At 41.3% G+C, this 16,943-nt stretch overlaps 1 protein-coding gene across 5 annotated transcripts in view; it reads right to left on the bottom strand.

Annotated features, from left to right (window-relative positions):
* The window catches only part of CDH13 (cadherin 13), a 980,849-nt gene that overhangs the window by 800,412 nt on the left and 163,494 nt on the right, over positions 1-16,943 (bottom strand). For 2 of the 5 annotated variants that reach the window (XM_047710889.1, XM_047710891.1), the window contains one exon: positions 4,298-4,363. The exons of the other annotated variants lie outside the window; for them this stretch is intronic. In XM_047710889.1, coding sequence (XP_047566845.1) covers positions 4,298-4,363 — 66 coding nt within the window. The remainder of the gene's footprint in view (positions 1-4,297; positions 4,364-16,943) is intronic. 5 annotated transcript variants of the gene reach the window in all.

Raw genomic sequence — 16,943 nt, forward strand, 5'->3', positions numbered from 1 at the left:
CCAACAGGCTCACCCATCTCCCCACCTCCTTCCCCTCCATGACCCTAAGTTTGTTTCCCAGAAACCAGTCTCTCGTCTTTCATCTCCTTCTCCGATTTCCCCCAATTCACTTTTCCTTTCCTTCTCCTAATGTCCTCTGGGTTATTCCTTATGCTCCACAAGTGAAACCATACGATAATTGACTTTCTCTGCTTGATTTATTCCACTCAACATAATCTCCTCCAGTCCCATCCATGTTGATACAAAAGTTGGGCATTCTTCCTTTCTGATGGAGGCGTAATGTGCCATAGTATATATGGACCATATCTTTATCCATTCATCTGTTGAAGGGCATCTTGGCTCCTTCCACAGTTTGGTGATTGTAGCCATTGCTGCTGTTACATTGGGGGTACAGATGGCCCCTCTTGTCACTACATCTGTATCCTTGGGGTAAATACTCTTCTTACTGAAGCACCTTCCCTTCACAAACTCACCTGGCTTTCCCCATCTCTGCAACTGCTCCTGCCTAGCCTCACTCTTAAGCTTATCTGCTTCTGCTAGCCATTGAATCTGGAAACCCTTAAAGTTACTGCTTGATGCTCTTCTCACTCAGTCTTTTTCCTCAGGGCAGTTTCTTACAGGATGGACTTTCCAGTCATCCTAAATATCCTGATGACTCCCTAGTGCGTATCTACTCCCCTGGACTCTCCCCTGCACTTCCAGAGCCAGTGCCGTAGCTGTGTGGAAACTGGGAAAGTGCTTACTCTCTGTGGGCAAGATTCCCCCAGAATGGGGCCATCTCAGAGTTTCTAAAGGCAACTAAAAGTTGACCCCATGATGATTAAGAGATGAAGAAGGTAAGGGATGTCCTATGAAAACAGTCACTGAAAGGGTGGCACGTTTCTCTGTAGCTGGCTTCTCCACCAAGGAACCCTACCCTAAGGGTTCTCCACCAACCCTCCCCTACCCTGGTCTTACCCTAAGACTGATGGTGGGACTACGTATGCCTCTACTCCTGATGCATATACATCCCACTGTGTTTAGTATTTCCATGGAAATACTTGGGAGCCACCTCCAACCCAACAAGTTCCAAACTAAATCAGGGCCATCTTCCTGAAACCTGGCACTTTCCATCCCATTCTCAGTGCAAGCCCAAACCCTAGCAGTCACTCCTGACACCTCCCTCATTTCTATATCAATACATGCCTAATTTTTGTAGACTTTTTAAAAACTATCTCTAATTCCAGAGACACATCTCTCTATCTCCTCAGCTAAGTACAAGGCATGACGGTTCATTGTGATTATCGTCATGGCCCACTGAGTGGTCTCCTTGATCCTCTTTTCTCTAGCTTTCTGGACACTGCAGTTCAGGGGTTCTTTGGATGGAGGAAAAATGCAAATCTTTATCTGCATTATCCTCTAACTGAAATTCAGTGCTTCCTTTAATTTTGGATGTAGGCAACAAATCACAGTAGTATTACAGTGACTATGACTCTGTCACCAATTATAGGAAGAAATATTATAACACACTGCAATTGTCGCTGATCCTTCAAGACACAATATATACTCATAACTACTTCAAAATTATGATAGTGATGAACGCTGTGATCAAATCCTATTATTTAAGGCACTAATAAATTTACTTATTTACAGAAATTACTTATATAAATAAACAACAAGCAAACATATATTTATTAATGCCTTAAAGGTTTGATCATAGGGTTAATACATACTTATATGTGTTACATAATATTTATGTGCAAATATATACACTATTTTTATACACAGACACACACACACACACGTGTGTGCGTGTGTGTGTGTGTGTGTGTGTGTTTATGCACACACATGCACACAGTGCACTGGGGTGGTAAAGATTTTAACAAGTGGCTCTTAGAGGGGGTCCTGATTTCTAATGTTTGCCAATCTCCATGGGACAAATACTCCCAACATGGTCACGTCCAAGCTACCCCACACGTCACCACTGAACACAGAGTTGGAAAGAGACGCGCACAGTCAGCTATAATGAGCTTCTACACTGCTGCATAGATGTTACTCTACCACAGATATGTTCCTTCACATTTTGAAAGATGTATCAAACTATTATATAATATGCTCTATCATAATTCTAAATATTTTTATCTAAATACAATATTCTGAGTAGGGTACATTGGCTTCGCCACAGTGACAGGCCATATGGCACAAAAAAGGCTAAGAACCCTGCGATTCTCTGAATTACAGTTGCAAAGGAGAGTCTAATTAAGGCTGTCACCCCCATGTCCCAATGGCTACACACTGTGGGGGCTGGGAATCAGATCTCAGGGTCTCAGAGTTGTGGGCTGATGCCATGCCCGGATGGCCATGCTATTTACACAGCCTAGAAAGGCACCCTTGTCATACTGGTCATCTCTCTTACCAGGCCACTCTGGAAATTTTTAATGGGCTCCCCAAACATTTTGGGATCCTCTGAATACAAGCAGTATCGAGGATGTAATTAAATTTCCCATGGGCTAGAGGACACTTTCCAGTGCGTTCCCCAGAGCCGCATGCCTTCCTCACCGACAACCTCCTCTCATTACAAATCCTTCAATCTGGCAGACATTTCTTTCCTACCTGTCCTAGCAAAGACAAAGGACAGGTTTTGCCTAATGAGCTGCTGCCCTAGGCCCTCCACCATTCTATATGTCCACTTACCACAAGTTACTCTTTCGTTGAACCACATGTGTTGTTGTGTACACATTCAAAGGGTTGTCTTTGGATAACATTTCATTAAGAGGAAAAAAAACAGGTCCCATATTTTCAGTTTGAGGGGGAAAGGTTTTCTCTTTCAATCAACGGTGAAGGGCTGTCAGCAACTAAGTAATTCCTAATCACTGTTGGCAAACACAAGACCACGTCAAGACATAAGACCACAGCAAGCTTCCTCTTTGAGGCATGCTGTCCTTAATAGATGGGCTTATGGAGAATGAACTGGGGTGTCTTAAAAGCAAGTCTATGCATCAGTTAGTCAAAAGCCTGTCCCTTTTTTCTTAACAGGCACCTTATATGTATCTTGAGAAAGCCGTAAATTGTGCTAATCCACTTCTTTTACTGCTGTCCAGAAAGAATTATTTTTGTTAATGGCATGGTAAATCAGGAGACTTGTTAGTGAAACTGCTCAGAAAATGGGTCTTGAAAATGAAAGCTATAATATTTGTCAGATTTCCAAATTCCCTCTTGGGAACAAAGATGGTAACCGTAACATATTTGCTCAATTCCATTACTTTAATACATTTATGTTGCTTGAGATATGGGATGCTTAGGAAGGCATGCACATAAATCAGCGGTAAAAACATAAAACCAAATCCAAAGATAGATATTATGGCTGTAAATTCAACCTGATTTCAGGGTTAGTATTCTGATAGATTTGAGTGTCATCACTTACACGCTTAAAGGACCTGCTCAGCCTCCTTTATGACCCCCAGGTGAATTCCTAATGAGTGTGTAATCTCACCAACCCCTCCTCTCCAGGATCTCCAAGTCAAATGGCCCTACAGCATGCTCTTCACCAAGAAATGCACGGGCTCTGCACAGCACATGGTAGAGCTCAGTCATTCTCCCTTCATTTTTTCGGAACCTTTCTGGAGGAAAATAACTCAAGAGGTGCTCAAACTCACTCATGATCAGAGAAATGCCCTTGAAAAATGTAATGTAATAATAGCTTGGCAAACATTTAAAGTTCGATGATACCAAGTATTGGTTTTAGTGTGAAAAAGCAGACATTTTCACACAATGTTAGTGGGGTCATGGGTTGGTGATTTCATGTAAACCCTCTGGAAGGGGAATTTGGCAGAATCTTTAAAGATATATATACACATAGATATGAAGATATACACATGTACACATACATATATGTGCACCCATGTGTATACACACACATATATGTGTATATTTACTTCTTTGCATCTACCTAGAAAAATACTTTTATATGTGCACATGGAAACAGGTACAAGGATGCTCACTCTAGGATCTTTTTTTTTTTTTTTTTTAAGATTTTATTTATTTATTTGACAGAGATCGCAAGCAGGCAGAGAGGCAGGCAGAGAAAGAGGAGGAAGCAGGCTCCCCACTGAGCAGAGAGTCCCATGTGGGGCTCGATCCCAGGACCCTGAGATCATGACCCGAGCCGAAGGCAGAGGCTTTAACCCACTGAGCCACCCAGGTGCCCCTCTAGGATCATTTTTAATAGTGAAAGCCAATCAGGGAAAGGTTAAATAACTTACGGCAGACCCACACCATGAATAAGATACAGCACTTGAAATGAATAAGGTCTTTTTACCTTATGTGTGCACATGGGAAGATGTCTGAAGTACACTGCAGAACAAAATGATAATGCTCTCAGCATCTACGAATGAGAGGAGAAGACAATTTTGGGGGGAAGCAGAAGGCTTATCTGTGATTATTCAATTTTTTATTTGTCTTCTGACACAAATTCCTGGCTTAAAATCTCAGTTATAGCACTCATTTACTGGTGGGTTCCGTGCCTCAATATTCTCATCTACAAAGTGGAAAACAAATGTCTGTGCCTAACCTGTGCCAGGTATACAGTAGGTGCTCACCAAGTGTTAGAAGCATTTCCGTTGTCACATTTCCAACATCATCTTACCAAAACTATACACACACACACAAACACAAATCGAAAAGGCATAAATAAGAATATATATGTGTGTGTGTGTGTGTGTGTGTGTGTGTGTGTGTGTGTGTGTATACCTTCAAAATATATACTATACCCTCAAGAATGGAGAAAGATACTTCTTTCTGGTGGCTTTTCTCATGTTCATGCCTTTTCAATCTGTGTGCACAAGCTCTCCCTACCTCCCTTTCTTGTCAATCCTTCTTATTTTATCTCTGGCTGTCTGCTGTAAGGATTCAGCTCTGATAGCACTGTAGGGAAGCATAAGGCATTCAGTGACAATTTTTGACTAAGTGTCTCCACAAAATCAAATGGCATTATTATATCTGTAATTCCCTAGAAAGTAGAGACAGAGATATCAAGGGTATTAGATCTTGCTTAACAGATACACAGGGAGACAGAGATCCTAGAAAATGAGCTCCATTATTTCAAAGAAGAAAGTAAATCATTTAATACCTGCAATAATTTAGCAGTTCTAAGAAATTAGGAAAAACAGAGAGAAAAAAGGAGTTTTGGCAATTACTCCATCTAGCTTCATTTTGCAAATGAAGAAACATGCTAAAAGGTCACAAAGTTGTCCAAGGTTACTGAGCTAGTCAGCTGGAGACCAGAGTAAGAGGCTGGGGGTTTTTTTTGTTTTTTGTTTTCTTTTTTTTTTTTTTTTTTTTGACTACACTCTTTCCTCTACTCCTCAATTTGCTCCTTGCCCGGAGCTCAGTGAGATGTGCATTCATAGAGATACTGTAATTGGGGAATATTCTGTTTCCAGTTAATAAGTTGACCCTGGATAATAAGCAATTCCCTTTGATCATTTTAAGGGAAAGAGAACACACAGTTTGAAAAATGACCTGAGACACAGCTGAGAACACCATTTTAAGTTTAGAGGAGCCTAAACAGAATTTATTAAAATCCCCAAGAATCAGTGCTATGAATCTACTTGCATATATTGAGCCTCCGACAGTCTCTCCACATACCAAATACTTCAATATGGTTTTGGGGGGGTGGGTGGCGGGTAAAATCTTGACATGAATTGTTTCTTTCACCCTTTATAAGAAATCAAGAGTATCCTTTCTTTTCTTGGAAAACAGAAAGCCTTAGGCTTGAGGGCTATCCTTGAACCCACAAGGAGGGATCTCTAAGATAAAAGGTCAGGGGTTCCATCTGACAAGAATCCTTAGCACCAAAATGAAAACATGGCACCATTTTTAACTGGATAGGTTTACTCTTCTGTTTCTTTCTTATAGTAAAATGGTATCTCCCACTCATCTGCTCCACTGGGAATCCTGGGCTCCCAACACTGCCCTTGACCTCAAAATCCGCCACTTGACTCACTCTATCCTTCCCAGCCACCAGACCTCCCCCTATCAGTCAAGCTAACCGAACCGCTAAAGAGAATAATCGTCCAAACTCAGCCAACAAACACTCAATTTACTTTTCCCTGAAAAGCAACCATAAAATTTTAACTCTTCTTTGTCTTCCAGGGAAAAAATTAAAAAGGCTGTTTGTTCCAAGAATTAAACAAATAAAAGCAATTATAGCAGATTACTTAACAATCTGGCCAATTGCTGCATTTTTACATAGCATTTGGAACACTGGTCCTGTGGATAAATCCGGTAATGTCTGTTGTGAGTAAAAGCAATTTAAGTCTTTTGTTTCCCTACGCCCCCCCACCAAAAAAAAGCACGGTCTCAAGTGCAAAGGCAAATACTTAGAAACTAGAAGTTGCTTGTCATTTGGATTGAAAACGTCATCCGTCTTGCTCTCTCTAAGACAGCTACTTCCTCTCCCGCCTCTAGTTATCTTGGACTTTGCCCTCATGATGATTACGACCCCCACATCTCATCAGTCCTCCCTGGAATAAGCGAAGGCGTAGCAATCTTCGCGAACTTCACATTACTACCTATATGCTGTGTTCCTCGGTTACGCTTTGTCCTTCTTTACTATGCCAGTTTGAAAGCCTTCGTCTCTGTGGACCTCAAATTTCCCTGCCGGAGAAACACAGCCGTGTGTGACTCATCCTTGCTCCATGTGAGTTCTAACACAAATATGCAAACTTGGGGCGTCTGGGTGGCTCAGTGGGTTAAGCCGCTGCCTTCGGCTCAGGTCATGATCTCAGGGTCCTGGGATCGAGTCCCACATCAGGCTCTCTGCTCAGCAAGAAGCCTGCTTCCCTCTCTCTCTCTCTCTCTCTCTCTGCCTTCCTCTCCGTCTACTTGTGATCTCTCTCTGTCAAATAAATAAATTTTAAAAAAAAATCTTTAAAAAAAAAAATATGCAAACTCTCTAGCTTTCTCTGCCCCAGAGTACTTGGGACTCATCTCTGCCCAAGAAAAAAACATCATTTTTCAAACTGAGGCTCCAGTCAGGCAGGCTGGAAATTTGGGCAGGAATTAAATGAGATCTTCCCCGAAGTCTCTCTCTACTCTGGACTCATGACCCCACTTCCCATCATTAATTGCCTCAGGAAAGGGATATTGTTGCTGAAAAGCAGAGAATAGTCTAGAATAAACAAACTGAAAGTTTTAAACATCCAACTTTTTTTTTTTTTTTTGCTATGGTTTTAAGAGCCCATTTTGTATTTCAAACACTAAATCTGAAAGGAAGCCGGCTATACATTTGGACTTTAAGCGGTAGATAAGGAAAAATGCATTATGATCCAGGGTACTGGCACCTTTGTTTCCAGACAAAAATTCCCTTATACTGAACATTATATCAAAAGCCAGTGATGTACTTACACCTTGGCTAATTGAATTTAAATATTAAAAAAAAATTCCCTGGGTTAGAAAGAGAAGGAGAAATGCCCAGACATGGTAAAAGGGAGGATGCTATGTCTTCTCTCTGAGCTGCAATTCCAAACCCACGTCAGCAAGGGCACAGCCGAAGTGTCCCGGCATGCTTTGGAAAGCGACTGAAACGGGAGAGAGAGCTGAAGACCGGAATCACCCATGAGCTTGGAAGGAGAAGAACAAAGACCAGATGGATATAATAATATCTCAGGGGATGCCAGACTGCTTCCCACCCGTCATGTGCCATGGCAGCAAGTAAACGCAATTGAGAGTAGACAGAAACCTTGGGGATCATGGAGGGAACGAACGGACTTAGCTTAAGCTCCCACTCACTGGTAGAAAGTAGAAGTGTATGCATAGTTTTAGAAGACAAACACAGTTCTTATTGGCACTTCAGAGTTTGTGAACAGATTAGTACCATCGACATGCATCCTCATTTCTATCTGACATAGAACATCTATGTCACGCTGGCAAAGCAATGCCTTTAGGACAGAACTCAGCCCCCTAGGACTTCCTGCAACAGAAGCATCAGTTCAAATCGCCAGGCTATGAGAAAAGTTCCAAATCGGATTCTCACTCTCAGTCCCCAAATCAGGTTTTTATGAAGTCCTTTTGACTTTGATTTACAGAGACACTTTCCCTCTTGTCACACTTTTTGGGCATCCCTTATTACTGTTTTCAACCATCTACCATTGGCCCTGGTCCCAGCTCCATGCAGACCCCCTGAACTACATTTTGGTATGCTGCCCAAACACACTCTTCTGGCATTTTGCTATATTTTGGCCTCATACATCTGTTGCTCCACAGACAGACTGAACCAGCAGTGCCACTCTGCATAGCTAAGAAAAGCCAAGGACTGGAAGGACTAGATTTGGACAGCTGTAGGATTTAATCATCAAATGAGTAGAACGACCAGAAAATACACAAACTCACAGGTACTTTGGTCTTGAGGGTCAGTAAGCAACTTTACAATCTGATCACTTCTCTCTTTTGCCCAGAGTTCTCCTTCCTCCTGGGTGATACAACCTACCTCCCCATCAAGGGCTCTCACCTTGTAGCCCTACTAGAGGGAAGAATACATGGAAATGGCAGCTGAGAGTGAAGACAGAGGTCCTCCCGAAAAGACAGACACAGAGCAAGTGAAAAAAGAGACCACATTCTTCTGGGATAGCAAACTCTTAGGAATCTTAATAATGTTTCATGCTTTATGTTGATGATTTTTCCACTAAGCCTCTGGATAAGCAAAGACGGGTAACATGACAGTACCAATTTTGGATATATTCTAAGTAGATAACTATAAGTAATTCTGTTAAAAATAAAAATGAGGGGTGGGTGCCTGGGTGGCTCAGTCAGTTGAGCATCCAACTCTTGGTTTTGGCTCATGTTAGGATCTCAGGGTCCTGAGATCAAGGACCACCTAGGGTTCTGCACTCAGTGGGGGGTCTGCTTTCCTTCTCCTTCTCCCCCCGCCCCTCCCCTGCTGGCACTCCCTCTCACACTCTTCTTTTCTCTCTCTCGACCACCCTAAAATATGTAAATAAATCTTTAAAAAAATAGAATAAAAATATGAATTTAGTAAGGTGGGAAAAACAAATTTGAAAAACTAACATACATTCAGTGATAAACTTAGATTATTTTTTTCCAAGTTTCTTAGTATATCTTTTATTTTAGGTACATCTTTTTCTAACCCTAAACTGTGCTGATTCACGTGCCAATTCATGGCCTTTTCTTCTCCACTGCATATCTAATTTGGGGAATTGTGTTAATTCAGACAGCTTTAGCACCTGCTATGTATCTTGGAGAGAAGGAGCTGACAGGGTTCAATCAAATATTGAGTGTCTACCATGGGCTATGTCGTGGACCACGTGTTTCATAAATATGGGGTCCCCAGTCCACACAGTGGCTCTATAAGGCATATATCAAGTTTACCATTTTTGATATAATGGTATAAAATTACCATCTTCCACATACAGGGATAGAGGAAAAGGAGCACATAGTAGAACAGGAATCCAAACTCATGATGGTCTTGTTGATATGAATCCCAAGTATTTTTTCTTTCTTTCCTTTTTATCCTACACCACACCTAAAAGACTTACATTGATTTCTGGAGCATTTGAGAAGTTCTCTAAACATTAATTTAAGAAAAAATGTTGAGCAAATTACACTCTGTCTACACACTGTGATTATTACTATTATTTTTTTTTTCTTTTTGAAGTCTGAGCTGCTCAGAGATCCCAAATGAACACTGTGCTTCGGGTCATGGGTGCTACAGCAGTCAGTGACTTGAGAAGATAATACCCTGCCTCTTCCTGACTTCTCAGATGAAAAAAGTCTTAGTAAGCAATGGTAGATGGGTATGCATTTTCAAGGAAACAAATAGTAGTCACCCTTCAAGGATAAAGAAGAATTATTCAAAATTGAGGTCAATTTAAATCTTTTAATTCTAAGTCTTCCTGGTACTTCTGCAGCAGCAGGACGGCATCCTGATAAGGACAGAGTAGATGAGCTGAGGGTGGTCAAGACCTACTCAAGGTCATTGAGAGAAACTGGCCAACAAACAGAAAAACAAACACTTCAGTACAATCTCTGCCTTTTTAGAAGCCGTGTTTGCTTGTGCTTCTGAACTCCATGGCTGGCAGTGTGTCTGCCTTAGAGCAGCACAGTGGAGGGGAAAAACAAATGGGGGTCGACAACTCTATCCCAGGGATCCAAATGGCTGTTTGAGAGTCCCTGAGACGACATAGGACCCTCAGTGGGGTTTATCTCAAAGTGAGGAGGATGGCAAAGATGAGGTACACGTATGAGAAAGATGGAGGCGCCGCCATACGTGATCGTTGGGAAACACAATGGAAGCTTGTCCCTTGGCAACTTCCAAGCGCACTTTTTGGGCAGCTGAAGGAGGGAGATGGGAATGTTGCCTGAACATTTTGGTAGGGGTTGCTGCTCACTTCTCCCAGTACACTCAATTTTTAAATGATATCCGTCAAGTCATGGCCCCTCTGCTCTCCCTTTTTTTCCTCCAGCTTATTGAGCTGTAATTGGTAAGTAAAAGTCGTATATAGTTAGACTGTATAGCATGATGATTGAATAGATGAATATATATGAAATGATTACCAAACTCAAGTTAATTAATATATATTCCATATCACATAGATACCTTTTTTTTTTTAAGATTTTTTATTTATTTATTTGTCAGAGAGAGAGAGAGAGCGAGCACAGGCAGACAGAGTGGCAGGCAGAGGCAGAGGGAGAAGCAGGCTCCCCACAGAACAAGGAGCCCGATGTGGGACTCGATCCCAGGACGCTGGGATCATGACCTGAGCCGAAGGCAGCTGCTTAACCAACTGAGCCACCCAGGCGTCCCGCATAGATACCTTTTTAAAATATGTGGTGAAAACACATTAAGATCTACTCTCTTAGCAACCCTCAAGTGTACAATATGGTATTATTAACTATACACAGCCTACAGTAAAATAGATCTCCAGAATTTACTTATCTTAGAACTAACATCTTGTACCCTTTGAACAACAACTCCCCATTTCCCCCATCCTACCCCCTTTAGTCTATTTCTCTGATTTTTACTTTTTTAGATCCCACATAGAAGTAGAATCATGCAGTGTTTTTCTTTCTGCATCTGGCCTATCACTTGGCATAACATCATCCAGGTTCATCCATGTTTTCATAATTGAAGGATTTCATTATTTTTATAGCTGAATAATGCTCTATTGTATATCTGTGTGTATATATATGTGTGTGTGTGTGTGTGTATATATATGTATATATACACACACATACATACATACATACATACACAGGGTATATGACAGGAAGAAGAAAGGTACAGTCTGAGAGAGCACAAGGAAAGGAGATGAAGCCACAGAGCAAAAATCCTGGAATGTGGGCACACCTGCCCACCCTGCGGACATGCTGCTATCATGTATGGGTGTTCCCATCTTTTTGTTACGCTTTAAGGAGTTATCACTCTCTGATACAGTACCACAAGAGAAAAAGGTCCACTGGATTTTTCAACAGATCTCTGGGCCCCCTTTCTTAGGAAACTTTAAGATCAATGCCCTCCCCAGTTTAACCTCTGCTACCAGGTACAGAAAGGAGCATTATGAAAAGCTGAAGAGTCCACTACCTTCATTAGGGTCAAATGTCAGTCATCTGTAATGTGGGTGTAGCAGACACTATTACCATCCACTTATATTCCCTTAGCAGTCACTGTTCTCACAGTATCTACATCTTCTTTCTGTGGCCCCTGACCATGCTTGACCTGCTCCCTTGGTGGGTCAGAAGCACCAAGAAGTAATGTTCCTGGGAGAAGCCCTCAACCAATTAAAGAGAGCTGGTAGATAGAGTCCCCAGCTTCCTTGGACTGTGGGTGGCACAGTTCCGAAGTATCTCAAACAGAACCCCACAAGTCACCCATGATGATAACATATCCACCTTTATTGCCTTCCTTTTACTCCCTGTATCACCTCCTACTCCTTTACTGGAGTGTCCTCTCACTTCACAAAGAAGTGATTTTCACTGAATCCTTTCCCTGGGGTCTGCTTTAGAGAATAGAACTGAAAACACTCGGGGTTGGCATGAATGTAGATAGCAGACTTCTAATGCTGTCCTCTTCCTTGTCCCAGACTCCTATAGAGTCAGCAGTTCAAGAACTACTAAAAGATTTTGAGTAAAAATAATAAAATCACCTGGAATCATTTTATAGCCTGTGAATATAAGCTGAATGAAGAGACTGAATGAGTATCTGTAAGTTCCTACCCAATTTCCTCTAGTTAACTTTTACACTTTCCTTGATTACTGATTCCAGAACATCATACTGGTTCCTCTTCTTGCCTTGAGTGAACACCCTTTCTCAACAGTCAAGTATAATTGACTCAAAAGTTAACAGTAGTAACCCTGCTATTCTCAACCCTGGCTGTACATCATGACTTCTCATCTGTGACCAAGGGCTAAATTTAGTAGTTGCTGGCTTGATAGGAGTATAGGGGATAGAGAGGTTCCTGAATGATTACACCAAGGTAGAAGGTCTTAGAGATAGGGTGGATTAGACAAAGTGCTTCCTCAAAACTTTGGAATCCATAGGAGTTAGAGGTCTCTTGAGGAGCTTCAAGACAGGAGGTTAGATGGACTCACAAAAGAGACAACCTCATGAATTCAGCAGCCAGGTTAATTGAAAACAGGCTAGAAGTATGTTGGGAGATGGGATAAAGATTCAGAGAAAAATCTGTGTATAACTCTTGGGAGGTAGTGGCCATGTTTTCAGTTCTTTGTAGGGTGAGGGTGAGTTTGAGCTCAGGAAACCAAGCATGATCAGCCACTTGCTTTTTCTCACAAAAAGACCCAAACACTACCATGTTTTCTAAGCATCAAGAACTCCTGAGAGGTCAAATGCAAAAATTTTAAACACTGATCTTAATCTTTGCTCATTAAGGGTCATAAACATGTAACTTTAGGCTGCTTTGGAGCTTCCAGACCTTCTTTTCCATTTACTCCCTTCTTTGAGTACAAAATATACTCAATGGAGTCACAAGATGGAAAAAGAGAATGAGATATTTGAGAATCCACACACTCAATTTCAATAAACGAATACCGATTGCAAATGAATAAGATAACCAAACTCAGCATGACTCTGGGTTTCTCATCTGAGACACCAAAATCCCAGAACAAACTTTAATTAGCATAGGATCAGTATTCCTTTGAGCTTTAGGTAAATCCTGTTATTTTTCTTTTATATAATGACGTGTGCAGTAGTTGAATGGTATGACCAAGGACAAGCTATAAGCAAACATAATGGTAAATATGGCCCCATATCAGGTATCACTGAGTAGACCCCATTATTTAGAAGAATTACGTAAGGTTGGTGGTTCTCCTGAGCCTTTTTGTTAATGTGATGACATTCTGTGAACCAGTCCATACCCAGAGCATCTCACATACACTGGATTGAAGAGCACCCTAGAGTCCATCTTGTGGACTCTGTCATGTGTGTCTCAAGTTAGTAAGTCTGATTTACATTTTGGGGATCACTTGGGGATCTCTCCACTGAAGGGAAGAACTTTTACAAGTGAAGACCCACCATTTTTTCCTCAATTTGGCTTAGAAATTCACTGAACTAGGTCATGATACAGGAGAATCACAGAGTTTTAAAAGGAGAGCAGGGCTGCTGATGAGACCCAACTTCCTCATTTAGTAGTGAAGAACTTTGGGCATAATCTCAAATTTAGTTAACCCAAAATAAACCAGTAAGTAAAAGAACAGGATCTAGATAAACTTTATCTTATTAACAAGATAGACCGATATGCCTTAATCTCTTAATCACAATGGCATCAGCCATACCCAGTAAGACAAAGCATAATTTCATCTGTGTACAGTAGGCGGGTCCTTGGTAAACATCTGTTTAGAAAATAGATGTTCTTTGCTTACAACAGCATATCATGATAATGCAGCGGTTTCACTGTTCCTATTTAGGAGCCAATAAATTGTCCAATTCTGACAGCTAGAAGCCTGGTAGTGGGCTGCCCTAAAGCCCAAATCCATAACATTAGGAGATAGAGATGTATGTTGAGAATGAAAAATCTATACTTCATTTGGAAAATCATATTCAGTAGCCACTATGTTTGTGGGGTTTTTTCCCCCAAAAGCACAAAAATAATATTTTTCTGTTTGAAAAATGTTTCTGTTAATTATGAAAACGTAAAATCCCACACTGAGCAGGAACATGGGAAAACGAACTGAACAAACTTTCTCTTAGAAGCTACTGATGGAAATAAATGGGTCCAAGCGAATTAATACTGAACAAGAGTTTTCCATTTATTTTCCCTTTATTACAAGGTGGAATTAATAATGCTAGAAAAAAGACTAAAGTGATATGTTTACCCTGATAGCATCCCCTTAATAGGAGTCACTTCTAGAAGCTAATGAGCTTTCATAGCAAACTGTTGATATGTCTACATATTAGGGTTAAAAACCCATCTTATGGTAAATTACTCTCGACTCTAATTTGGCAAGAGTAAATAATTTGTGGGCCAAGTGGGGATTTGGTGCCAAGCTCCTGGTTTGGGTTGTATACAATATTTCAAGACCAACTTTCATTAGTATCAATTTACAAATGAATTATGTGTAAGCAACTGAATCATACAACAGAAAAGAACATGTATCAGACTTTTCTTTGATCACTGCCTAGCTTTATTCACCCACTGCTTTTTAAGATGTTGAAAGAAAGTGGGATGGGGGCAGAAATCATTGACATGTCTTTCATCTCTAAGTTCTCTCTCATTCTCTGAGTGCAGTTGCTGGGTTTGAGCAATTGTAAGAGGTGTGAAATTCAGTGGTTAAGTGAGGACTCTGGTGGCAGACTGCCTGGGTTGGAATCCCACCTCTGCCAAGTTTTAAACAACTTGGCTTCCTTGGGCAAATGACTTCACCTCTCTGGGCCTCAGTTTCTTCATCTGCAAAATGAGAATCCAAACCATGCCCACATCCTAGGGTTCCTGTCGGAATAAACAGGATGGTCCATGTAAGCACTTAGCACAGTGCCTGGCACAAGGACAATATTCATTAAGCACTAGCCATGCTTCTGCTGCTGCTTCTAATAATGAAGAGGAAGAGAAGGAGGAAGAGACAGAAAAGGATAAATGAGGAGGGAAAAATGAAATTTCCCGAGTATGTCTCTGTTGGAAACTGTACTTGATGCTTTCAAACACGTAGATCTAAGGAATAGTACAACAAAAAAATAAAGAACAACAACAAAAACCACGGAGGGAGATGCATGCCAATGGCAGGAGCACAACACATCAGAGCCACCAGAACGTTTCAAGATGCTGAGATGGAAGCTGCCACCATCAGACACACAGAAGGGAAAGGACTGGTCTTTATAAGTGACCTGAGTAAACAGAGCTGTTTTGGGCACTCTGTCGACCAGTGACCTTGTTCATTTGCTTTCATCACCTTTATAAAGATGAGACTGAAAGTCAGTCACCAGGAACTCTGATCACCAACGACCCAAGAGAAAGAAGATCTAGTCAGCCTGGTTCCTTGCCTCACGGCCAACTTTTCCCCTCCAACAGTAAACCATGGTTAAAAAGAAAAGAAAACCAAACATAGACACATTTTTAAATACTGAGTAATGTGTAAGTTGCTATATATGCAGTTGTTAGAATTTGACCGATCTTGGTGCTTTTTCTGATTTCCCTAGGCTGCACTTTCTACTGTTCCCCTAGATCTAAAATAGGGACCCCAGTAGTGAACAGAAGAGAGGACAGTGACTTTGGAGGATGCATTTCTCTGCTTGTGCCTTATAAAACAGTCCCTTCATTAAGTTCCTTTCCAAAGACATAATTGGAGCTGGCCATGGTCTCCCTACAGGGACCTAGCAATCATCCCAATGGAGTAAAGACCCCCACAGCCCAGCCCTTCAAGCCCACCACTGACCTCCTGCCACAGGCCAGTCTATGCTACCTATTTACAGTAACTACTGGGCCCTTGTGAACCTCTACGCCCATAACCTCTGTCCTGGAGTGAGGAAGCCGCTTCTAAAACCAGTGCTGGGTAATTCAGACATTGCCCAGCCCACATTAGAAAGGTTGACCTGCGTTTACGGCTCACCCCACCATTATCCCTTCAGCCTCATGTCAAGTCTCTTTGAAATGATGGTAGGGGAGTAATAACCAGAAGTATAATCACATCATCACATTTCAAGAAACCCTGTATTGAAAGCAGAGCTACAAATTGGAGAAAAAGTCCAGGGGAAAATAAGAAAAGCTTTCATCTGGTGCATGAATATTTTAGGTAGAGTGGAGAGAGCTTTGAAATCAGACAGACCTGAGCTCTAATATTAGCTTTCTGGTTGTGCAACTCCTACCCAAATGCTTAATCACTTTGATGCTCTTGTTTTCCAGATTTGTAAAATGGGGAGGGAAATATCCACTCCACAGGGCTGTTATTCACATCAAGTGAGGTGGTGATACAAGAGTCACCTGGCACCCAGCGGATAGTTATTAAGTCGCCCTCTTTTCTTTCATGGTTCTAGTTCAAGACTCTGAGTCTGCATTTGATTTCACTGCTATGTAAGCCATCAGACAATGTTTTCCCAACTCAGAGCTACCTGGGGTAGAAAGGGTTTGATTATTTTGCAAATCTTCAATTACATCTTAAATCTGTACCCATGAGGTGACAGAAGTGACCACTGCATGAACATGAGCTTTGCTCTTGATAAAGCAAGCACAAGCCAGCAGTAATGACATATTGCAATGTCTTCTGAGAAGACCATGGTCTCTTTCTGTTTTGTTAGGCATCATATCTAAAAAAAATCTTACCACAGGGAAGAACACACACACACACACAGCCCTAAGGGAGCCCCTGTAAATCTTACTATTAGTCACTGGATTCTCCTCAAATGACAGATAATATCTTGAGCATTAGGTTAAATTACTATGTGAACCTGAATCTAAACAATGTTTTTTTTTTTCTAAACAAGTAAATAATTATCAGCCTCT

The sequence above is a fragment of the Lutra lutra genome, chromosome 17 (genome assembly GCF_902655055.1).
Source record: "Lutra lutra chromosome 17, mLutLut1.2, whole genome shotgun sequence".
Taxonomy (NCBI): domain Eukaryota; kingdom Metazoa; phylum Chordata; class Mammalia; order Carnivora; family Mustelidae; genus Lutra; species Lutra lutra.